General features: G+C 44.6%; 1 protein-coding gene across 3 annotated transcripts in view; it reads left to right on the top strand.

The window, feature by feature from the left end:
• LOC138538019 (coagulation factor XIII B chain-like) overlaps positions 1 to 26,336 on the top strand; it is a 792,475-nt gene that overhangs the window by 742,329 nt on the left and 23,810 nt on the right. For all 3 annotated transcript variants that reach the window (XM_069641499.1, XM_069641498.1, XM_069641497.1), the window contains one exon: positions 922 to 1,107. In XM_069641499.1, coding sequence (XP_069497600.1) covers positions 922 to 1,107 — 186 coding nt within the window. The remainder of the gene's footprint in view (positions 1 to 921; positions 1,108 to 26,336) is intronic.

The raw sequence follows: 26,336 nt of genomic DNA, 5'->3' as shown, positions 1-26,336 counted from the left end.
GCACGATCGCGTGTGAAACTTCCCGCGAACCCCAGTTATACATGTACCCCGCTCGCACAGGCCCTTTCGCGTGTGGAAGTTACCACGAAACCCGTAATACACGTTCCCCGCTTGCAGTTTGCTGTTTGGCAGTCCGGTAAACTGGTTTTGGGTTGGCGCAGACCTTTGCGCTGGTTTGGGGATTTGGATGCCTTTTCCTTGCGCGAGGTCGTTCTTGGGGGTGTAACTGGCGCTGCTGCAGGGTCGCTGCGCCACTCTGCGCCGCGGCTGGTTTTGGAGGCTAAGATCCATGAATACGCTGTGCGCTGAAATGGATTTTATCGCACGCGGCTGGCGCAGTCTATCGCACGGGAACACTGTGCGCCAGCCACCTGCGCCACTTTTGTGCGAATTTCTATGAATTACCCTCTTAATCTGCCTGTGCAGACCGTTATCGTCTCAGAAATTCAAGGACTCTGAGCGACTGTTGTTTTTTCCTGTGTTCCTTCCCTCCTTGAGCGCTTTGAAACACGTGCCTGTGTAGCGCGCTATATAAATAAACATTACCATTACTGTGAGCTGTTTGGGAAACAGAACAAGATATGGTGCCACAGCCCCCACGCCTTCTATTACACTGGAAGGTTCATTCATTGTGAACTTCAGTAGTGCACTACCCCGAAGGAGATGCTAGGACACATAAAACCAACACATCACATTTACATCAAACGGTGGTCTGAGTAATGAAGAGATGAGTCTGGAACTGGGAGAGTCTACTTTTTGATTTACAGCATCGTTAAACCACACACTTAACCTCATCGTAAAATAATCGGATTATATTGTTTGCTTGTCGAAATATCGTTTTTCAAGTATTTGTATTTATTCTTTTGTAAATGACTTTTTTAGGTTTGATGTTTAATCCATGTCGTGTCCTGTAATTTGCAGATCCGTGCCGCATAACACAAGAGGGTATGGATGACAATAACTTAGAATACGATGGTACTGAAATCATATTCAAAAATTCGCAAACCATGGAATTTAAATGCAAAACGAGTTTTGTTCAAACAGGACCATCGCTTTTGGGAACGTGTATCAAAAACAAGCTAACATATCCTACGTGCAAACCTGACAGTAAGTTCATTCTATCTTTTTTGTATTTATGTATATACAGATGTCAGCGTACAGATGTCATCTTTTATGACTCTCCCTTTTTGGTATCACAGCATCCAACTGGGCTTACGGTGGTGCATGGATTTATGTTACTTCAAGTGAAATGCAATATTGCACCACTCCTCGCTGAAGCAATGGAGAAAGCTTTTAGGTGTCAAGGCAACTGGGGAACCCCAGGATGTTGCTGCTGGTAGCACCCAATCCAGCAGCATGAAACAATCTTTTTGACCTGGACTTACTCTTAACGTGTTAACAAATTCACAAACTAAGAAGTTGATGAAAAACAATGTTGGCTTCAAGAAGCAGTGTAGTTCTTAACAGAGAATGGTTATTGTAGCAGGTGCGTCTGTAACATGAGGAGGTGTACACGAAGCCCAGATGTTATGCAATGTTATTAGGATTTGGCCCGCGTGCTGTTGCCTTTTGCATGGTCTCCAGTATCTGGAAGAGAGCGGGCTGCTTTGGATAGCTGGGAAAAGACAGAAAGAGCAAGAGTGGGGTACAAGAAGATAATGGATGTTGTACAAGGTGTGCAAGCTGATAATTGGGAAGTACAAGAGTGCGCGGTGTACAGGCGTTGTTTGCATATTTACTATACACATAATACCAATTTTGTGGCAATGGGGAAACGTGATTTGGCCATCATCAAGTGATTTCCGTTCAATCAAATTCAAGGTGCCCAAGTTCCAAGGTCAGCAATGTAAGATTTATTTATTTTATTTGGGCCAGTGTTTGTTTGAGATTGTACATATTACCTATGGGGCCAACAATAAGGTCTTTGGAACTATTGTCTTCTGGGTACGTTTCTGGCGTTTTTACCAAAGTCCTCCGTTTGTCTACACAGACGCGCCCAGGATCCTGTGACGTTTTATTCCATTGAGGTATCGTCATGCCATGGCAATGATTTGCTTGGTCTCATCTATGTTCAGCCTAATGGGATGAGCAGCTTTCCTGACTATACCCTGATTCACTTAGTGGGGCCATCTCTGCTGGCTTATTAAGCAGCATCTCCAATTATCTATAGAGCAACACAGAGTCTCCATGTGTCTGATTTTGTCTGAAATTCTATTTTTTTTAAAATCTATTCAAGAAAGAAGTATTTGCAAACGATGTATGAAATACACCCAAGAGGTTGTTAGACAGTGAAAATACACAAACACTTGTCAAACAAATCTCCAAGTATGAACATAATCCGTAATGAATTAAGCATGCTAAGTGATGTGCTGTGGCCCTCAAGTACATTTGTCTCTTCCCCGGTTGGATGGTGTGAGAGTAGAATTTTTCGAAGACATGACAGATGTGTGTTTAATTTCAGAATCAACCTCCACTCACTGGCTTTGCTATCAGATTATGAAACATAGAATGATAAGCATGTAGCATAATTATCTTTCACAAAGCAGTCTCTTCTTTCAGTTAAATAAACCACAGCATACTACAACTCTCGGAAGTATAGCTCAGGGAACACGGGTTCGACCCGGCGGCTCCACGCTTAGAAACCTTTGGGTATTAAGCACGTTATAAATAACCTATCATATCATATCAGTACAACTCAATTCATTTATATGCACACCGTGACAAATACACCCTCCTTTTGAATAGAAAACACTTCAATAAAGCTGATGGCAGCAGTGCAGACGTTATGTAAACCCCTAACTCAACCATGCATGAATTAGCTTTCTTTGCTCAGTGAACATTATTTTATAGGCCAATTGGCCAGTTCCTTAATTTCTGTTTGACCCACTTCCAGGGCCAGTCTAATAAAGCACATTGTCTTCCCACATACCCAGCAGTGTGGTTTCGTCGACTCGTGTTATTCAGTGGAAAGTTTGGTCAACCTATTTGAACCTCAAGGCCCAATGTTACAATACCACCTTACAAGATAGCACGAAAATTATTGTTCCTTGGTCTGAAACATAATGGAGACAAGTGGATTGAAAAAGCGTGACACGAACAACTCAATAGGTTTCAGGGAAGTGAGGGTTTTCTGCCATGTAACGGAACAAAACGAGGCATTTTATAGAAGATATTTCAGATAAAATGGTTAAAGAAACCACAGAATTTGCAAAGATGTCTAAGGGGAACAACAGATACCTGGACACCAACAGAGCACATACATCTTTTGTAACACATTTTCAAAGAAAATCCTGCAGCCCTATCTCAAATATATGCCAGCTTTGACAGCGTGACAAACATTTGAACTCTTCTTATGCCAAAGACATTTTTAGGCCTGCCTGAAAAATATATTCAAGCACTACTCCGTTTTCAAGCTAGTTGTGCCCAGAGTAGGTCATGAGGTCTGCCAAAATGGCATGTCAATGGTGCCGTGAACAGCATTAGTGAATAAATCCGGGGATTGCTTGTGTTTCCTTACAAAGGTGAGTTCACTTTGCAATTCGTGCTGTACTGCTTACATTATTGGCAATACAGACATTGATTTCTATGAGTATGGTCTCCGTCTGCAATGGGACAGGCGGACATATAACAATGCCGTGGAAGGTTTCCCATAGCAATGCCAGCGGTTATTTTATTTTTATTTTATATTGTTTTATTACACGCCGGAAACACGACAGGCATCAGGGCGCGAGTACACAAAAATGCACAGGACACTACAGAGAAAGTAAGCACAATGTGCACAGTGCTCTAGGCTCATTCAAGCCCTTTCGAAATTAGGATACATTACAATCCAAACGTAGATTGGTTGGTAGGGTGTTACAAAGAGAGGGTGCTGTATAAGGAAAATATTTCCCATTAGCTTTCAGCCGTTTAGGGTGCGTGCAATTTAGTAACATCGTGTTACTTGAACGCAGTGTTTTGCAGGTTGATAAATAGTAATTATTTTCTTTAAATATTCTGGGGCTGTGCCATAAATGGCTTTATGACTAAAGACCTCTAATTTAAATCTGATTCTGGCTTTTACAGGGAGCCAGTGAAGGCGCCTTCGATGTGAAGGTATATACTCACCACAAAGTACTTGTTTTATAATGCGCACAGCATGATTTTGAACCACTTGGAGGTCGTGCAAGTTCTTTTAAGACACACCTCCCAGCAGAGCATCACAATAGTCCATTCTTGAGAGGATGGTAGATTTTGCCAGTGGGTCACAGTTTTTTGGGAGATCAGTGGTCTAATTGTTCTCAGGAGTTTCAAGTGATATTGTGTATTATGGGTGATGCTATTCACTTGGGCATAAGGGCAAACATTACAATTAAGGACTGTGCCCAGGGCTTTGACTTTTGTCTCTATTTTGATCGCACATCCATCAAGCATAAAGTGTGTGTATCTATGGTCTAATTTGAATCTCTAGAGGGGAGAACCGAACAGCAGCAACTCTGATTTTGCCTCCTTAAAACGCATCCAGTGTTCCACCATCCACTGCCTTGCAATTTTAAAAACGTTATTTAATCTCAAGGAGTCCTGTTCATAGTTTACATCCAGACTCAGGAAAATGTGAGTATCATCAGCATAATTAATAACCTGAATATTCAAATCCTCCAGTAAATCACAAAGAATTGATAGAGGTTAAACAGTGCAGGGGACAGACATGTCCCCTGGGGCACTCCAAAGGTAATGGGGGCATTGTCAGACAAAGCCTCTCCCCAATGAACAGCTGAAACTCTTTCAGACAAAAAGGAGTGGATCCACGTTATGACACTTGGGGAACACTTTCCCATTTCATCCAGAGCTGCCATTAAGATGATGTGGTCCATTAAATCGAAAGCCATCGACTGGCATCCATCCACTTGAGTCCATAATGTCCACCATGTCTGACTGTAGGTCCAAAAGGGCACTTTTTGTACAATGATAGGACCTAAAGCCTGACTGTTTTTGAAGGAAGACATTTTATTGTTCCAGGAAATCTGAAATTGTTTCGTGGCAACTTTATGTATGATTTTTAAAAGAAAGTGGTATTTGTGATTGGTCTTAAAGTGCTATATCATAGGGGTCTTTCCCCAATTTTTTAACGAGAGGCGTGATCGTGACTCGCTTGATACTTCTGGGTACCTCCTCGTATCTAAAAGAGGAGTTTATGAAGCGAGTGAGGAAAGGGCCAAGAATGTTTCCATTTGCTAGGATTATCTTGTAAGGAAAAATGTCTTCTAAATAAGACGTTGTATGCATACTTTTCATAATTTCCAAGAGTCCTGCTGTGTTTATGTCTTGAAAAATAAAGTCCTGTACTCTGACCTCCGTGGTTCTATAGGGGTCACTCAATCTGGAAACATGTAGAAACTTAAAATAAACATGCACAGAAGTGAAACAGCAATGTTAAAAAAACTAAAGTCTCTAGAAGTGATTTAATTAGTAGTGTGAGCTATACAAGAACATGTATGTGTGAAACATAGTAATGTGGTAGCTAATGGAAGAGCCTTTCACTGGCACAGAAGATGAAGCAGCAGAAAACCTCAATGGGAGGTATCTGATTAGTGCATAAAAGGGGAGGGAGCAAATACCCACAGAAAAAGTATCAACAGTAGATGGAAAGGAAAGCCAAGAAAACATGGGCATGAGCAGATAGGTGGGGAAATTTTAGGAACTGTGGAGATACATTAAAAAAACAAAGAGAAGGAGATAAGGAACGTAAAATGGAAAAACAGAGGAGGAAAGGGAGAATGCGCAGACACTAAGCAAGAGACTGGAAGGACTGAAAGGATGTCATATGACCATTTGGGAAGGAGGGCGGTAGTGATGGGTAGCAAGATCTGTGACAGAGAGAAAGCGCATGCGAGTGATAGCGAAGGAGCTATGAGTTCAAGCTAGAGCTGGAAAGGACATGGTGAATGAAAGTAGTCTGGTTGGGGCAGAACCATATTCTGTACAGTCTCAGGGAATAAATACTGCCTTTAGAGTAGAGAAATATGAGATTTTATCTGGAATAAAGGTTTGGTTTCTTGTTCATTGAGAACTCCAGCGCACTTCTGAGTTTCAGGCAGAGTATATGCTTGTTCTTAGCTGGCAAAGTAGTACCCAGGTGTCTGCAACCTTTCTCTCTCTCATGATGTTTTGGTCCACATCTCTCATCAACCCTGGCCAGAATAGTCAATGGGGAGGAATCATGGGAGTTAGTCAAAAACATCTGTAGATCCACAGGTTGCAGACCCTGACACTGTCTTAATACAGAGAATTGGATGCTGAACTTTACAAATTGTAAAAAAGTGTTTGTGCCACATTAAGAATTAAATTATCATTTTATCTGTGTAAAGTCAAGGCTATTGGCATACCAGTACAGAAAGGAGGGCAATGGAATGTGAGGAAGAACAAAAATTCTAGTACATTTTGTGCAACTCTTTACCCACTTATTGACCACCATGCAAATGCTAATCCCTGAAGGCAAGTCCCTGTTTACGCTCGCACCAGAATGAATACAACCCTCTAGGGAAATAAGGCCAAGAAATGGCTTGCAAGGATAACAGGGTTTAATTGTACAGAATACAAAAGTATCAGCAGAGGACTCTGCTGCTCGAGAACGTTCTGGCTTCACTTAGTACAAGCAGTGGTTTAAAAAGGGAGAAAACATCATTTGTATACAGTAAAAACTGGCATCACTGATTGGCGAGACCATATGCATGGGCCCGCTCCATAGGGTGTGCCAGGCTACAATTGGTTCACTTCTCCGCCGTCTGTCAGTCCCCACGTAGGTCAGCTGGGCGCATCTCACCGCAGAGTGAAGGTCAGGGCTCTCATAAATTACATTATCAAAAGCTGCTTTGATACACTAAGCCTACTACTACATCACTGTGGCATTCACCTGAGAATCTCGAGGACTAGTGCCAGGGGGAAGGGAGGAAGAAATACAGTCATACTGACCCACACATTCTGTGCTTTGTTGATACCGTACCTCTTGCACCCAAGGCCTCCACCCTCATTTTGATCTATAATTTATCCTTCCCTGTAACTCATGTTACAAAGAACGTATTTATGTGGCGAGGTGAAACAGTCGCACTGCCTTGGATCTTTTATGGCCATTTGGTGTATGACTGGGGTCACTCACTATAATAGAATGCAGGGGTGTGGGGTTGGGGTCAGTGGTGTGGGCCATGGCTCTGAGTAGGTTGGGTGGTGGGTTAGACGTCCGTTGGCAGCTTGGCTGTGATGAATGGGCACTGCGAGGAGCCTGGTGATGTCTCTCAGCCTTGCAGGGTGCATTCCTCCCAGTGATACTAACTGGGAGGAATGCCAGTTAGTGGGGGCAAAATTGTGGGGGGATTTGTCCCACCTGTTCCCCCCATTTCCTACCCCCATGATGTGAAGGCAATTTGATGGATTTATTTTTAAATGGAGCATCTCACACCCTCCGCAAGTAATTGGGACCTGGTAAAAAGGTAACTCTTTCCTCATACACTCCACAACCTTTGGAATTAGTGCGATTATTGGAGAAAAATGTGTAATTCTCTGGTAATTACAACAATGAAGGGACAAGGGTAAGCTTCAGTGAGAACTGGCTATGTAGACTTATCTCGTCGAATGGTATGGGCCTAGTCGAGTCCTTCCATGGAGCTAAAGTTGTGCCGCGCTGCCCTGCCCTGCTAGGCTATGCATCCATCACAACTACAAAATGGTGTTTCTTTCTATGTGCACACTGAATCTATGCAGCTATCGTTCTCACAATATTTAATCCGTGCTGAGTTTCACAGCGCGGTTCTCTCCCCCCTTGTACACTACATGACTTCATACAGGATGTGCCTCACCTTAAAGTGCCTAGGGGGGTGGGATAGACTAATTTCCATCCCAACATCCTTCTGGTCACTCCCACTGACTACACTCCCCTCACTGCGCAAAACACATCCTCCCGGGATCACTTTGAGCTAGCTCTATTGCTCAGTAAAATCAAACTATGGGCTTTTACTGGGCTGCCGTTGTTTAATCCAAGCTGTCCTCTGAGAGCTACTGGCATAATGGGAGCTTTACATTGGATCTCAATGTAATACAAATGCCTTCACCAAATGTGCCTACAGTCACTTGATTTATAAACAAATGTGCACATCCTTTCATCTATTCCAGGCCCTAAATCCCTGTTAAAACAAGCTCTGGAAAAGCCACCAACTTTGGCTCTTTTATAGGCATTAACTAGCCGTTTGCCAGACACTATAATATGTCCAGGTACTGACACAATTTACCAGCTGTTGCTGTGTTATTGATAGGTAGTACCAGCATGGCTGTGCTTGGCAAATGCATATGCAATGCCTATAAATATGCCAAAACTGTTGTCATTGCCCCTGCTCACACTTTATTGATGGTGGGTGGGGGGATCCCCAGTAAAGGGCTGCATGCAGACAGTTGTATGAGCGAAAAGATTGTTACGAGTGACTGCATCTTTTCTATCGCTTGTGAAAGTGGATGGCAGGGTCTTTTATTTTCTTTTACCTGCCACATCAATTGAGCTTCATTACTTTTAAAGCATTTCAGCTGCATCACACTGACAAAAGCAAAACAGGACAAACCATTTGTGACAGAGGTCTTTTGCTGTGATATGAAAGGTTTTGTAATGTTACGGATTTCCACTAACTGCGCTACACTGTCATGTGCATGAACTCTGTGGACCCACTATCTTTCGAACATGACATTTTTCCCTGAATTAAAGTTTCTAGTGGTTTACATCCAGCCTACAAACATGTTTTGTTTGTATTGTTTGCGCTGGTCCCAGCTGTGGCTACTTTGAGTCCCCTACGTATCTGAAGGCAGGCACATCTGCCCAGGGCTTACAGAGTTTGCCGATTGCTGACAACATTTGCCCTGTGGGAGTCTTAAATTGACAGAACCAGGCAAGAATAAGCTGTTAACAGCTGCACAAGTAACTTTACGTAATGTGAGAGGGCTGATTAGAGTCAGTAAACAGGGACTGAGTTAATGTGCAGACCTAACATGTCGAAGAGGCAGTGCAAACATGATGTCATGTTCATCACATGTGGCGTGTTGAGTTTATCAAGGTTTTATAAGAATTGAAATGTGGTACTTGTTTGTAGCGTAGACAAAAGTTTTAAACAATGTGGACTCTGTTACTTGAAATGTCATTATCGGATGTCACCAAGTAATAAGGTGCTAAGCAGACAGTTCCATGTGTTAATATCCCCGGAAAAATATGGCGATATAAAAATATTGCCATATTTTTGCGGCGATATTGACCCATGGACCCTGGGGGAGACACCCCCGCAGCACCTGCATTATTTTAAAATGTGCGGGGGACACCCCGCTCCCACAAATTACCCCCCCCCCCCAAAAATATCGCCTATGGCGAGACAAACGGCCATATGTACGGCAATATTTTTGGTGGGGATATTTTGTAGGGATACCAAGCAGACTAAACGTGTGACCATTTCACAAACATTTACTTTTTAACTTTCAGATTGTCACCCTTTCATTTTACCACACTGTGCTACTACCTATTTAATTTGTTTGAGTGATGGACACCCACCCCTACTCGACAGTAGCACTCTTTAAAATTAATCATGCAACACTCTAAACATCTAAATATTTCAAAGAAGTTTGATAACTATCTGAAAGAAAATATTAACGTGACCTGCTAGAGACTTTAACTTCCCAACGACTCCACGAGAGCCTTGCTCTACATGGACACTCGCCTGCATAATCAGGCCCCTCATAATAACCAGACATCTGATGAAATGTTGCTATTTTCTGCCTGTGTTTGTGGGAGAGTGCTATACACACACATTGCCTGCAACTGTCTCGCCGGTCTTGAACTACCACAGTTGACAAACGCCGAATTACACACTTTCTTTTTTTGAACTGCAGGCCATTTACTAGGTTTTATTAAAAATAAGCACTTTGAGAACCAAAACAAAATGGCTTAGACGTTCGAAATGTTCTGAGTTTGAATGTTTTACCCATGTTGTCTTCTCATTCATTGTACTTCACATAAGGTTTAACGTGCTGCCTTATACTTCTGTCTTCACATGTAGTATAAGGCAGCAACCATTTCTTTAGATCTGCTTCACACACAGACAGAATAGATGACCAGATCAGCTATATGTCACATGAGTCACCTCAATCTTTCATCGCTGGGAAAAGCTCTCCTTCCACTAATCCTCTGCCTCTGCTACCTGTCGCGTTTGTCTCATCTCAAGAAGGCTGCAGCTCATGGGCCAAGAGCAGCACCTGAGCATTGTTAGAACAGTCAGCCACGGTACGTGTGTCCAACTGCTCCAATGCAATGCGCAGGTGCTGACATAACACCCTGTCCAGGGCAAGCGTTTTTGTGCAGGCCTGAATAAGCTTAAGAGAGTAAGTGAGGAAGTGGGCTGGGCAAGTCAAGGCCATTAGTTGAATGTTTATTATTCAATTAGGCAACACGAGCAACAACAAGAAAAATGTGATCACAGAATGTAAGCGCAGCCAACCATAGCTCATTCATGTATCCTTCTCCACACAAAGAGGCCCCATACAGTGGTGTAACACAAAATGGGGGGCCCACCCCTGTGAGCAATGCTGAGGCCCCCCCCTAACTCAGCCACAAATCACGGGTCGCACCACACTCTGGGCCGGCCTAGATTACCACGCTTACGCAATATGCACAAACGTGCTGCTGAAGGGATATGCTGCACACTGCACTAGGAGAAATATATAAATAAGTGTTTTAATGCAATATACAGCACGCTTTGAGAATAATTGGCTAACAGTGCATTGGAACATTAGTGCTTTGCTATTAAAAATGCCCTTCCCACAATGAAAACATGTACAACTGGCTGCACAATGTAGACCAGTCTCGACATGTAATAAACATATTACAGTAAAACATGACAGGCCACATTTGGAGACACCTAGACTGGTTGCACCAAAATGCCAGTCGAAGCAATAACTCATCAAGAAGAGAGCACACATTCAAGCCTGAGTCTCTGCGGCCTCTAACAACACAGCCAAACTCTGGAGTAGCTGACCTCCTTCCTCTTGGACGGCCCCTTCTAGGTCCAACTTGGTCTGTTTCTCTCTGCCACCTCTCTCTCTCTACCTGTGGCGTTCCCCAGGGCTTTATCCTCTCACCCTGGTTAATGCCAGTAAGACAGAGATCCTTCTCATTGGGACCCCTGCCCCTGTTTTCCCCTCTCTCACTCTGGCCACCCGCGTCAATCCCTCTTCCTTCGCCTTCCTGCGAGGAAAAAATCCTTGGTGTCATCTTCAACTCCACACTCTCTTTCTCTCCTCAAATCTTGGACGTCGCCAAGAAGTCCCACTACCAACTGCACCTCCTTAAAGGGACTCTTACTCTTCCCTTTGTCACTTTCCCCCAGAAGCTCACTGTCTACAGAGCCCTTTGTTCTCTCTGGGCTGGACTACTGCAACAGCCTCTTTCTCATTCTGCCTTCCTCTACTCTCTGCCCTCTGCTACTTATCCAGAACATGACTGCAAGATGTATCCTTGGCTTCAATCCCAGGGACCGTATCTCTCAAGCCATGAAATCTCTTCACTGGCTCCCGGTAGCTGCAATGATCAAGTCCAAGACCCTTTGCTTTGTCCACAAGGTTTTCTGGGGCCGGGACCCGGAGTACATCCAACGTTCTCTTCCACAATACCTTCTTTCTTCAGCCCTAAGGGTTAGATGCTTTTCCAGGCAGAGAGTGGCAGGTAGATCTCTCTCCTCTGCAGGTGCCTTCCTTTGGAATGGCCTCCCTGTCCCTCTCAAACTTGAGCCGGACAGCCTGAAGTTCCGGAAGCAGCTCAAAATGTTCCTCTTCTCCTCTGCTTTCTCTCTCTTCCTCCCCTGTGGACCTACCTGACCTACCGGTCTGCTGTACCAACTGGTTGCTTGGCTACCCTCCGTCTCACTGAGTCCAGGCTCTTTCTTGATCAGTCACCCTTGCACTGCCTCTGGGCCTACCATGCATTTAGGGGCTGTAACTGTAACCTTACAGTCCCTTGTTCTCCTTGCACTACCCAGAGCCGCGCTGCCTTGGCTGCACTTACTCAGAGCATTGCTGCCCTGTTTTCCTCTCCCCTCTCCCTTGCACTTCTCATTCTCGCACTTGCACAATCTGAATGACACAAGTCCTAGTAAGATAGGTTGTCTTGTCCTCCCTCTGTTTTCTCTCCCTTGTCTTGTCACACCTAGAAACACTTGTGTACAGGCGCGTTATATATGACTTATCATATCATATAATTTTATCACAGATGCCCATAAAAATTTACAATGCTGCAGTAAGAAAAGGCTAGTCTGGCAGAACCCAAAAGCCAGTCTAGCCAGGCAATTACACTTAGCAGTACTGCTTTATCAGAAATGCACAGTTAAAAAAAAGTCATACCAAACTGGGGAATGACTAGACTGGCTGCACAAAAATGCCTCTCTAGCCACTAATACCACATATCATGCCTGCTTAGCCTGGACATGGACGACCATTAGGATTTATTGCACAATCCCGCCCCTGCACACTGTCCCTCCTATGCCCTACCCCAACCTCCAAAATCAGCTCCTTGGCCCAGAAGTACCTCCATGTACCTCTACCTCATCCCAGTACTTGTGTAAGAGGCAGAGTGCACAAGTACTGCCTCATACACAAGTACTGGGATGAGGAAGAATAGGGCTATGAGTAATGAAGATTAGCAATAAGTAATCAAGACATTAAACACAAGAAGTGACGCAACACCATTGAGCTGACTGGGCTTCAGCGCTCCCTCTCCCTGAAATTGTGAGCTATGTTGACTCGACCTGGATGACCTACAGAGCAGTTGCCGGACAGAAAAGGACACAGAAGTTAAACGGCACCTGGGTTTTGCTGTTAACAAGAGCCCGGCCCAGCAATTACTAACATATAGCCTTTCACTGTTAGTACCTGCATTCAAATACCACATTTTTTAGGCAATTGAAACCATGATGTGGGTTTAGTACTTGCATGCCAGGGGAGTGATTGGAAGGGTAGAGAGGGAACAGGAGACCGGTCATTCTCACAGCAGTCCATAAGTGGGTGTTTTCATACTTAAAGGGGAGAGTTAAGTGCTTGTAACATTGAAGCTGCACTAGAATAGTCTCATTAAAATGTGTAAAGAAGTTAGATGCCCCCAAACAAATATGTTTGCTCCTCCCCCACCGCACATGAAGTTAGCGCCTGTTGAGTGGTCCCCATGTTATGCCATTGGCCCCATATCAAGAGGCCTAGCCCCAAGAAAGTCCAGCCCTGATTTTACTTAAGATAGTACGCTGCCCTGCTTCACTAGGAACAATAAAACCCCTGCTTTACCCTCACTTTTAATTGTGGAAAGATGGTTGGGGGGATACATGACATTATATCCCCCTGCTTAAAATTGTGGGGGGGATTTGTCTCCCCTGTCCCCCCCATTTCCTACACCCATGATGTTAATTTCAATTTGATGGATTTAATTTTAAATGGAGCATCTCACACCCTCCGCAATGTCAGGTGTCTTGACCCACGTTTGAACTATTATGCTACAACATTTGGTGCTGTGGGCTTAGAAAATCCAAGATGGCCGAAAAGCCCACATTTGCGCCAGAATCCAGGAAAACTGTGCAGTTTTTGCGCACACCAAAATGGTCGCCCGACCTGCCACCCACCAGCACGAGCGTGATGGGCCAGAAGCACCATGAGCGAAATCAGTGCAAAGGAATATGGTGCTGTTCAAAATCTGTTTTAATTAATGTCAAAAATCGCTAAAATCATGGGCACAAAACCACCGGACAAAAAATCCAACTTCTGGTTGGGTGTTCTACATTACTCTACTGCAGAATCCACATTAATACAATGATAGCAAGGATCATATGCCATCAAGTAAAATCCCCTTTTTGAAATGTATTAATTCAAGAAAGCTCCCAAAAAGGGGTGCAGTACTGGCGCTGGACACTAACCGGCGCTAGCAGTCTAAACTCTGACAGGAGACCTGTATTTCAGGAGCTGACAAGGAACCTGAGCCAGCTGGGACTTCAAAGCCTTGCTGGTTAATGAGAATTCTTAACACCTACTGTTCCCGGGCTCTATACTAGAGCGCAGTCTGATTTAATTAAAAGTTTAAGAGGCCTCTGTCCATGGGAAACATTCACACCTACCCTTATCAGCAACAGCACAGGAGATCACATGATCGTGTTAATCAGATACAGAGTGGCACCCTGGTCTTCTGACCTCAGTCAACACAATAGACTCTTTCTACTGAATAGGATATGCTGATTTGAGGTGTAATTGTCAACAGTTGCTCTGGGGGAAGGAAAGACATTTGATCTCTGAGTCAAGCCAAGTTCCCGGGGGCGGGGACAAGCAAATGGGTGTACTGAAGGAGAGGCAAATGTATGTTTTATTAAATTGCTTATAAAATATTGTATGAAGCTTACAAAAATGTCCAATTTGGAGATTCTTAATATGAAAAATGTACCTACAATTTGAGACTAAACTCAGCTCCGTACGATGTTCTGAGACCGATCCCTGCAATTTATTAATGCTGCAGACACTGTATTTATGCTAGAAAAATGAAAACTTATTATAATGTCCCCAGAGAGGGGGTGTACCTCCGGGGAAGATTTGATGAAAAACCAATATGGCGAAACCCACTAAAAAGCGCAAAATGTTGTCGTTTCTGAACCCAAGTTCGCAGGAACACGGGGCTTGAACAGAGAACTGTATTAAATTAATCTGAGATGTGTACATGTATTCTTAACAACTTGAGTACCTTGGAAACATGTTTGATTATGAAAAATTGGGTTCTCAGTAAAAAGCAAAGGGGCTTTTCTTCAATAGATTGTAAGCAACACTCTGACTCACAACTCTGTTCTCCAGTGAGAGCACAGAAAATCCTTTAACCTATCAGGATCCTGAGAGGGTTGGGCATAGAAAGTTAGCCTTCCCACCCATTTTCAAAAGACATAAAAAGGACCACTGAGACCCAGGTAGACATTCACTTTCCACTTTCTTGCGAAGCACTTTGACGGACGACATCCAAATTCAGGCACTATCCAGAGACCAGAACTTAGAATCCAGACTTCAGAACTTGCAGCAGAGAGGCCTAGTCCAAAAGCTGAATCCTTCTCAGCAGGCCTCAGAATCCAGCCACCTAACCAATCTATTCAACAGCCGGGCTGTGCTGTTCGCTTCTGGCTAGAACTTTTGCCGGAACCAGAGACCCAGACCAGACCGTGGTGCCAGTACCAGACCCAGAAAGCAGAGCTGTATCCAAACCGCAGACCAGACCGCTGTGCAGTGCCAGAACTTTTGCCAGAACCAGAGATCCAGACCACAGAGCAGAGAGAACCGCAGCTAAACCTGTTGACCAGATCTGTGAAGAGGCCCATTCCTTCCAAAATTAGGAGTGAGTATCCAGCCAGAACTATGCAGAACCAATCTCTTAATCTAAAATAATCTCATCCCATCCATTTCAACCTATTTAGAACTGCATAGAAATCGTGTGTCCATTCTGTGATTTCAAACCTGTGAAAGTGTCATTTGTCATTTGAATCTTACTTTATTTCTGAGAAACTACCTCCACTAAATCGTCCGTAACTTTTGAACCATACGTGCTAGGAACGATATTTAACTTTCATTTTAAAGCTACGATCCTAGGCTTTCCAACAAACCCAGAACAACATCCCTCATAGTTTTTTCCGTAATCGCGCTCGACGCACTCGCAAAAAGTGCCACGAATTGCAATTTGACTCAACTTCTTCACCTGTCAAAAATAGCTGTCTTTTGCTTGCAACTGCTGAAATTCGTTTTCAACCTGACAATCCCTCATGAATCACTTATAGTGTTGACCTGAACCAGTCTTAAGTAGCTGTCACCTACCCTGAATCTCCTATAGGGAATTAAAATCATTTTTAGCATATTTTCACTTCATTGAAAATCACATTAAAAGTATTTCTGTATGTTTTAAAAGCATCCCAGTTGCTCTAAGCTTGCTAGGCGGGAACTAGAATTTGTATTGCATTTGATTATATTCCTGAAAATTGTGTGCTCCCCTTCCATCTCTTTATATTGCATAAGGGGGAGTGAATTGCCACAAGGGGAAAAGTGATTATATCATCTCTTGTTGAAACCATATCAGTTTATCCCTGTGCTGCATTATTTTCCGTCATTGCATTTCCTTGAAACCATAAAGTATTCTCAGCTACCTTATCCTTTCTATACCAACTCCTAAGTAATTAAAAAAGTGTGCTAGTGTAATATTATCCATTGTTGATCACTGTCATATTCATAAGTGTGCTATCAAATATTAATTTATTCATAAGTGTGATATATATTTAATTTTTCAAATAAATCTTTTAATTTGCAAAACAAACCTACTTCTTGGCTCAATGAGGTCAGGGGATTCAAAGAGAGGGGCGTTATACAAGGGTTTATCATCCAGATCTATGAACTTGTCATAAAATATATAAATAAGGGCTTTCCTTGGGCATCCCAGACTAGGCATTGACTTAGTTGGAGTGCTGATTGAAGTCACTTAACAGAGTGGGGGCTCGAGCTGGGACGTCTGGATTAGAACTACCACTTGTGCGGCTTAATACAGTGTGCTAACTGACAGGATACATAGATCCTGTTGGATCACCACGCTGTTACACTGTAAAAGCACCCCTCAAAAGAAGGACGCTCTAAGGAGACGGTCTGTTTTGCAAAATAAAATACTAACTTCTGTAAGTCAGGAAGGAAATCAATTTCCAGAATGACGACCTTGGTAGATATCAAAATAGCCAGAGAGCACCTCTTACATAAGCTATTTGTGAGAGGCGAATGGACGGAACAGGACCAGACGGTGTGGTTGCAGGCAATCGCACCCCAGATCACTGCAACAGGGTCAGACATATGGAGAGATCAGGGTCCATTACATGTGCCCCTGAGTGAACTATATATGGCCCCTAAAGCCAAAGATGAGCACGACAAGATTGTCAGGATAGCGGCATATTTATATTTATATATGGGAGCCATACAGGACAAATGTGCTGAAGGCCAAGATCTGGCAAATAGGCAACAGATGGCATTAGAGAAGGCCCAATCTGACCTGGTATCTTCTGAGCAGAGGCTGCACAGGAGCCAGGAGTCAGAAAATGAGAGTAGACAGTATCTCATTAAAATCAAAGAGGATATGGGTATCCTGCAACAGGAAAAGTCTGGCCAGGATACCAGATTCCTGGCCTTGCAGAAGGAGTACCAAGAAGGTTTGGACTCCCTACTGCAGAGCCAGAAAAAGCTGGAGCAACAACTGGACTTCAATAGGGCATGCGCAGAGCAGGTAGTCACCCTGCAAAGCCACCTAGATAGGGAGAAGGCAGAGAGCAACAAACTGATTCTGAAATACCTGGATACCCAGACAGAATTTGAGGAAGAGCGCCAGAAAGCTGGTGCCCTCCAAAGGCAGAGGGACGGCCTGGCGGCACAGAGGCAGGCTCTTAGTCAGGAAAGGGACACCTTAGGCCAGGAAGTCTGCCACTTAAAAAGAAAAATGGAAGAAAATCACCTGGCCCTCCAGGGACTGGGTGACCTCCAAAAAGAGCATCGAAACTTGTGGGAGCACACCAGGAGGGTGGAAGATGCTCTGGCAAGAAAGGAACAGGCCAGTAGGGATGGGACTCAGGAGGTAACCCTCCTGCAGCAAAGACTGGCCCAGTACTCCAGGACAAACCAGGAAGCACAGAAAGAGAATGAGGCTCTCTGCCTGCACAATGATAGGCTCCAGCAACAGGTAGCCATGCAGGAGAGGCTGATAGTCTAGTAAGGCCTTGACTGAGGAACTGAAAGCACAGGCTCTTGCATGGCAATAGGGAGCAGGGGCTGATGGAGATGAGGTTTTCTGGGAAAGGGAAACACCTGAGCATAACCTCAGGAGCCCTAGTACCAGAGGCCTTCATCTCTCCCAGTCCCTGGACTCTGCCGCCCCCATGCCCCCTGGCGCACATGAGCACAGGGCCACAGGGATGGCAGATTACTATCCAGCCAAAAGTATGGGGCTCATAGGCCAGTACCACCCAGGAATGGATGGGCGGGCATCCGGGTATGGGCACCTAAGTACAGTGCAATTTAGTGGGGAACCCCAGGAGAGTAGGCCCACTAAGGGCATCCTGAAAACCTCTGCCCAGTTAGGTCAGTGGGGGTACCCATCAAATCCTGGCAGTAAGGAGGAATCTGAAGACTCCTCTGAACGTCACAGGGCACAGGAGACCAGGTCCCCACATTCTGCCAGCCATTCCCAGGCTCGCATAATCTGGGAAAACCTGGAAGATCAGACGGGCACCCCTGGAAGCAGTGCTTCTGAGTCAGAGAATGAATGGACCAGGGTTACCCGAACCAAAAAGGCCAATAAAGCAAAAAGGGCCTTGCTTAAGGACCCCTTAAAACAGATTAAGGCAATAAGGAGTGTCATCACCCCTTATCACAAGAACGCCAAGTATTCTGTTTGGGAACACTTGGAGCTTTACGAGCAAATGATGGAGACTTTCCATTTGAAGGACAGCAGTAGATGCATCCAGTATGTTAAATGGACATTCTCCCCAGAATACTCCAGTTTCTTTGCGGGGCTGAAGGACCAAAACCATTCAAGATGGTCCACATATAGGGCGGCCATCTTGAAACATTTTTTTGTTCCCCAAGAGGCTCGCAAGGCAGCCTACAATTTGCAATGTGGGGAGGATCAGGCCCCACAAGAATTTGTGCAGGAATTGAAGCGTGCCTTTGCGCAGACTACCAAAAGGGTGCGCACGGACAGTAAAGAGTTTGTAAATATGTTTTTCCATGCCTTACCCAAATACATAATGACCCGGCTAGTGAGAGATTTTCACGAGAAAAGGTCACTAGACTGGGTCATTGAACAGGCTACCCGGATCTATGAGATGCAGAAGCCCATAGAAAATAAAAATAACACCCAGAAAAGCCCCAAATCAACCAGCACCCCTGCTGCTGCTAAGGTGACAGAGGTAAAGGCTGCCCCCATTTTAGATTTGGAGATGGGGGGGGGGCTAAAAACTTGCCTGCGCAGAATAACTCTAAGCCCAGAAGGCCCTCGGGCCAGTCACAAACAGGGAGTCAAGGAGGTAGTCCCACAAATGGGATCCCTCATTCCCCTGATTATGTAAGTCCCCGTTACAAGGGGAACTGACCCATCCTGGGGTATGTGTAGGCTCCTCCGGCCCAAGGGGGGGTCCAGCCAAGCACCTAAACCAGGGAACTCCCCTCGTTACAGGAGGGCAGAAATTCCCCAAATACTGGGCAGAACTTTTTTCCCCAGGTATCCACCCAATTTCCAACCCCAAAATCATCCGTCCTTCTTTCCCCAATTCCCTGAGTCCAGACCACCTAATCCAAGGGATGGGATGCCAAGGGTGGAGGGGTACCCAAATCTTCCCAACCCGGGGTACTACCAGAGAAGGGATAGCTACCCTTCCCAGGATCAGCCCAGGGGAGAAAATAGAACCCCGTATCAGCCTGAGCGGGTTTCACAGTTAGAACGCCAGGTCCAAAGTATGGCACAGGATGTGGGTCACATGCTGAGGGCGCAACAGAACCCTCAGATGAGCATGCCCGCGCAGAATGCCCCAAACTCTGGACCTGGTGCTCCAGAACAATGACGGGGGCAGCACCCCGATAACCCACCGGTTCCCAGGGAGGAGGCACAAGGGAAGGGGGGGTGTAAAGCCTTGGAGGAAGCTCCCTTCCCCGCTTGTAAACAGCCCCTGGAAACCCAGGAACCGGAAACAAAATCTCCTACCCCTGAAAGTCTGCCACCCAAGGAGCAGAGAGGAGGTAGGAGAAACAAAGGACCCAAACAGACCCATTTTGTGGAGGAGGTACAGATCTTCCAATTTGAGGGAGAGGGATCCTCAGAGGATCCTGGGAAAAGGATCTTCTCCTTCAGAGATGGGGGAACTCCTCCCAAAGAAAAATGGGTCCCAAGGGATCCAAATCCAGACTGGGTAGATGTGGGGACTGAGCTAGCGCCGCCCATCATCTCATCCCAGAACCAACAGCATCAAAATCCCCTGGTCCAAACCCATTCTGGTGACTGCCTCCAAAAAGGGGGGGGGCAGCCCAGAACCAGGGCAACCCACAACGGCTCTGATTTCCAGTTGCCAACTTTTTCTTGCAGATTCCCATGACTCTCCACAGAATTCTGCCCAGATCTCTTCTCTCGCAATGTCTAAAACTAAGAACCAAAAATGTGCATTATATGTGCCCCCTTGAGGAGAAGGAGAAGATACTATGCCCCCGTTCAAGTGCAGGGGCAGGGTACAATTTTGGCACTGGTGGACACTGGATCCCAAGCTACCCTTTTGTCCAAAAGGGCCTTTCATGTACTAAATGCAGGGATGGGGGAGAATTACCTTATTCCTCTTACCTCTCTTCCTGGACAACTTCAGAACTTTGATGGGAAGGAAATGCCCGTCGAGGAGACTGCGGATCTGGACATTAAAATTGGGTGACACAAGGTGAAACACCCAGTCATAAAAGTGACTCCAGAGGGCACCACTTGTTTACTACGGAATGACCTCCTGAGAAGGTTGTCACCCCTAATAGATTGCGTGAACAAGGTCCTCTGGACCCAGACTAGCCGACCAATAAAATTAAAACAGAGTGTCAACCATGTTAGTTTAAACGGCACATGCCACATGTTTGAACAAAAATCTGACCAAGTAGAATTTCACTTCCAGAACAACCAAATTCCAGACGTGACAGTAATATCAGTAGGACAACAGACCGGTGATGGGGGGTCCTCTCTATTTCTGAAAATCAACCTTCCTTCCAGTTTAAGGTGGTATTCCACACTAGAAGGAAACACTCTGAAATTCTTTACTAATCCACAATCAGACATTCCCACTCCAATAGTTCTGAAAGATGTGAAATCAGCTCAGAGCCTGTCTGATATTCAGCAAATTGGAGAGCAGTTGTTCATCCCTGTTCAGTTAAATGATGGGAAGGACTCTGTTCTCGCCCGAGTGTGTGTGAACAACGTTAAGAGCTTCATCAGCGAAGCCATGTTCTGCCAACTCCCGAAAGATCCAGCCATTCCCACGTTCAAACTGATAGACAAATGGGAAATGGATCTGGAAACACCCAATTCCAAACTTCTACTGCCAAGCAGGTGTATGCTCAAAATCTCCATTGGCAACAAGAGCATAGTCCATAATTGTTGGGTCATGCGAGACGTCACTGCCGCCTTTTACTTAGCAGTGATATTCTCAATCGCTTTGCCATTAGTTTGGACCTAATAAACTTCAAAGCTTGGTCCCGATTAGCGGATAATCCCATGGGCTTTGATGATCCAGAAAAAGCATTTAGGTCAGCTCAATTGCTACCTTATGCAGTTGAAATTCAGATAAAAGAGGAAGTCACCATCCCAGAAAGGACCCGACAATTCTCCCTGGAAGTGAAAGTTAAGAGGACAAAAATTGAAAAACCCTGATGCTTATATTCACCTAAATGCTTCTCTCCAACTGCAAGGGTTGGGGGTAAACCCAACACCATTAGTCAATATAGAACATGACACCATTCCAATAGAGGTGGATAACAGTGACTTAAAGGGTATTACTCTAGCCGCAGGCACCATTATTGGAATGGCGGTTGATGACCGACATTTTTCCATTGATTTAGGAAATGAACTGTTAGGAACAATCCCCAAGGACTGTTCTGACAGTGATGACAACACAACACCAGACTGGAACTTTACCCGGCATGGGGGGGAACTTCCTGGTGTACACTTCCTGCCCTTATGGTAAGGAAGATGTGACATGTGACTTCAGAAGGGATGAGGTGATTTTCCAGGTCCATGAGGGCTGCCTTTCCCACCTGAAGCTTTCAGTCCAAATCAGCACCCTGACCAGGGACTTATCCACCCAGCTGGAGGAGGCCGCTGCGATAGCAAAACCAGAAGTCTTTCCAGGCTTCAGGCAGATGGTGGAAGAGAGAGTCAACCTAGCTGATGCCTGTGTGACTCTGGAACAGAAGCAAAAGTTGAAACCAGCACCTTCAATAATCCGGTGCTGGGAATATTGAAGCCAAACGGCCAGTGGAGACTCTGCGCCGACCTTAGGGAGCTCAACAAACGGGTCCATACTTCCCGATGGCCTCTTCCCTACATTGACCAAGGGCTGGCCCAGACCCAGGGGTCACAGGTATTCACTGTCAGTAGGGAGGACCAATACAAGCTGGCTTTTACCTTTTGGGGCCAGCAGTACACATGGACCCAGGGGTTAAAAGGAAGCTACACATTGCTTACTGGCCAGCCTCTTCTGGTGCAGTAGAACGTTACAACCGAACCATTGTGAGCATCTTAAAGTTTGTGGCAGATTCTGAGCCAAGTTGGGATATTCGATTACCTCTGGTCCTAATGGCCATCAGATCTACCCTGTCATCTGCAACTAAAATGTCACCATTTGAGCTGATGACTGGACGCAGGATGGTGCTTCCCCAGCATTTGCTCTACAGGACCCAAGAGCAGACATTGATCAATGCCTCCACAACTCACGAGTATGTTGAGAATTTTCTCCAGTGAGAGCACAGAAAATCCTTGATCCTATCAGGATCCTCAAAGGGTTGGGCATAGAAAGTTAACCTTCCCACCCATTTTCAAAAGACATAAACAGAGCCACTGAGACCCAGGTAGACATTCACTTTCCACTTTCTTGCGAAGCACTTTCACGGACGACATCCAAATTCAGGCACTATCCAGAGACCAGAACTTAGAATCCAGACTTCAGAACTTGCAGCAGAGAGGCCTAGTCCAAAAGCTGAATCCTTCTCAGCAGGCCTCAGAATCCAGCCACCTAACCAAACTATTCAACAGCCGAGCTGTGCTGTTCGCTTCTGGCTAGAACTTTTGCTGGAACCAGAGACCCAGACCAGACCGCGGTGCCAGTACCAGACCCAGAAAGCAGAGCTGTATCCAAACTGCAGACCAGACCCAAACCAGACCGCTGTGCAGTGCCAGACCTTTTGCCAGAACCCGAGATCCAGACCAGCAGAGCAGAGAGAACCGCAGCTAAACCTGTTGACCAGATCTGTGACGAGGCCCATTCCTTCCAAAATTAGGAGTGAGTATCCAGCCAGAACTGTGCAGAACCAATCTCTTAGTCTAAAATAATCTCATCCCATCCATTTCAACCTATTTAGAACTGCATAGAAATCGTGTGTCCATTCTGTGATTTCAAACCTGTGAAAGTGTCATTTGTCATTTGAATCTTACTTTATTTCTGCGAATCTACCTCCACTAAATCCAGGACAAAATCATGTACATCTATTGCATGAGGGTTAAGGGATCTTGTGTTTGGTAATGCAGGTTTAAGCAAACATTGGTTTTGACTCTTATTGGTATCTGCCATGGTCTTTGTATTCCTATCTGAGGGATCCACTTTAACACATCTATAGTTTCATTAATGTACTGTCCTCATAGGCAGGAAAGTCAGGTATTAATGCTACATCGCTCAACTGGAATTCCTGTGGGTATTTAAGCACAATGGCCTCCCATGTTTCCCGGGTGGCCAAGGATAGACCAAGAGTATAAGGGCAGGTCATGGTCAGCGTCACCACAACTATGAGGAAAACTAAAATGTTACAGGAAGAAAGTCCTGGAAAGAGTAGAATACAACTTGGAAAACACTCACCCAAAAGGTAGAGCGTCCAGCACCCAAACGCGACCCCTACCGGAACTAACTGGCTTCTTGCAGTCGCACTGGTGCTGTCACGCTTGCCGGCAAAGAAAAGGATAAAAGGACTACAGTAGATGCTTGAAACTGTAGTTCTTCAACCAACGGAGCACACAGAGGTTTAAAAGTACAGCCCTGCTCACAATGCGCCAAACGAACAAATATAATTCAATTTAAAAACAAATATAATATTTGCTGAATTGAAAAGGCATATTAAAAAGCAGCATTCATACAATTTTCCTAACACAATACAATATGCTAAACTAACGGGTGTAGTAGCATAAAAGCACACTGGTGCAAAATATATCAACTAAAAGTCAGATCTATAGAAAACCTTCGAGTCACCCCATTGTTTAGGTATTCTTTTTCTTCCAATGTGAGGGAGGATATGCCCAGATGGTGCACCATAACATGCAATCGTTGTATGATGTGCCACAGGGAACCAAGCTATACCTCACTGCAGTGCCTAAACATAATCATAAGGCTTGTCACTGCAACATATGGTAGCTTTTTTGGACAGTTTCTCACAGACTCTACCTGCAGTAGGACTTATAGAAGCCAACCTGAGGCAACAGGGTTACCTCAACAAGAGTTTAACTTAACCACTCTTTAGATTGTAGCAAGTCTGAGCAGCCAGGCTGAACTAAGGTGGAAGGGGGTACTGTTGTGTAGTACAGCTAACACATGATAAATCAAAGGCACCACAAAGGTAAGCACAACAATACTCTTAATGTATTACACTATTACACTAAGGCACACTTTATGTACTTAAAGTTAAGTAGAAAATATAAGTATTGTTGTGTTTACCTTTGTGGTATATATGTAGGGTTTTGTTGCATTAAATCTGCTCAACTCAACTACACTTTAACTAACGTTTTTTAAGTGAATGTATATTATAGGGCGTCAGTCGCCAACCTATAGTTAAGGTGAGTTGGACTCACATAGGAACTTCAAAAAATTAATTGCTAATAACTTTTGGCACATGTGAATGATTTGGCCAAAATGTTGAAGTCAATTGGGGACGCAGGCCTGCCTCCCAGACTGCAACGCTAGTAAAGATTTGTTAAAAAATACAAAAATCATTATAAAAACAAAAAAAAGTTGCGGCCTACTTCCAATTTATTTTCCCATATACAAAAAAGGTCTGTTTTTGTCGGACTGCACAGCCTAAACCGTTGGAAGGATTTGGACCAGGTCCAAAACAACTTGGACATGAAGTGTTGACTTGTGGCCTTTTTGTGGTTTGGGGTTATTCCGTCCAGTAGTTTTTTAAATATTTGACAGAGGAGGAGTTGACACCTTCTCAAAAATAGATACCTATGTCTCGGGTAAACTGGGTGTTTTTAGAAATGAAACAGCCGCCTTATTTCTTTTTTCTCAATGTAAGAGATAGCCACAGCTATAGCTGAGGGTATCTGAAAATGAAACACAAGAAAAAAGCCATTTGCAGATCTCAAAGAAAATGCAAATGCCATCAGTCTAGAGCTCAGGCAGGAAGGTAAGAGGACACCAAGTGAAATTTGGGAGTTGGAGGGGGTCTTTTCAACACAAAGCTTTTCCTTTGCCTTGGCTATGGACAGAATAACCGCAAATAGCTGACATTTGAAAGCAACTGCAGAGAGTGAAATAAGGGAGGATTTGAACGACGGAACAACGACGAGATAACAATTCTCAAGATGCAAGCAGTATACTCCCATATTAAAGTTTCATAAGAACACAACCAGTCATTGTTAGCCAGGTGCAGTAAAGCAGCAAGCCAAGCTACTCCATGAAGAATAACTTAAGTGTGCCCCTGGTGACAACGGAAAAAGCGACACACACATTAATATTAGTTAAAACTTCAATAAATAGGAGGTCATCTAATTTCATACACGGTCTTACAGCACATGACCCATAAGTGGAGGACACTGACTATTCAGTAGAGGCCAACATAGATAGGACACCTGCGGTACTCCCTAAAACGCTCACATAGATGCGAGGCGTTACACAGAACCAAGTACAAAGAGATTGCCCGGTCTCTTGGCTTAAGAATTAGGGATGATAATTCAAGAAAGAGCTGTCCATGGGCCTCTCTCCCCCTACTCTACATCCAGCTCATATATTGATGACCTGTCGGGGGACCATGTTTAGTTAGCAGAGGGACTACCTATCAAAATCCCCAGTGTCATGCTGCCCATTAAGTAGTGTGCCAACCAACCACTTGTTGTAGAGATGTTTTTTACTTTTATCAATATCGGGGGGGGTCTCAGGTGGAGCCATCATATTCTTGTAACCCAATGAAATGTTTAACCCCTATGCAATCTACATGTAGGCAACCCCTTTAACCTATCCCCATACGTTTTATGACCTGAGATTATGTTATGACATCATTGATGACACTTTGTAGTACTTAAGCAACTGTTGTGTAGTAACATGTTGAGAGCAACAAGATTGTAATGCTTGCATGATGTCCTGGATTTGTTTGGGTGATAATAAAGCTGGGTTTTGCCTTGCACTTTGTCTACTCTGTAACTCTGTAACTAAGTCTGGTTAGGGCTGACTCCCATTCCTCTGATTCTATTTGAGACGTTTGGACGGCATTAACATCCACGTCATGAGGAATGTGAAAGGGAAAATGCTAGA

The sequence above is a fragment of the Ambystoma mexicanum genome, chromosome 1q, assembly GCF_040938575.1.
Source record: "Ambystoma mexicanum isolate Mex_15411 chromosome 1q, UKY_AmexF1_1, whole genome shotgun sequence".
Lineage (NCBI taxonomy): Eukaryota > Metazoa > Chordata > Amphibia > Caudata > Ambystomatidae > Ambystoma > Ambystoma mexicanum.
The sequence above is the reverse complement of the archived record's forward strand: the minus strand, read 5'-3'. Positions and strand labels throughout refer to the sequence as shown.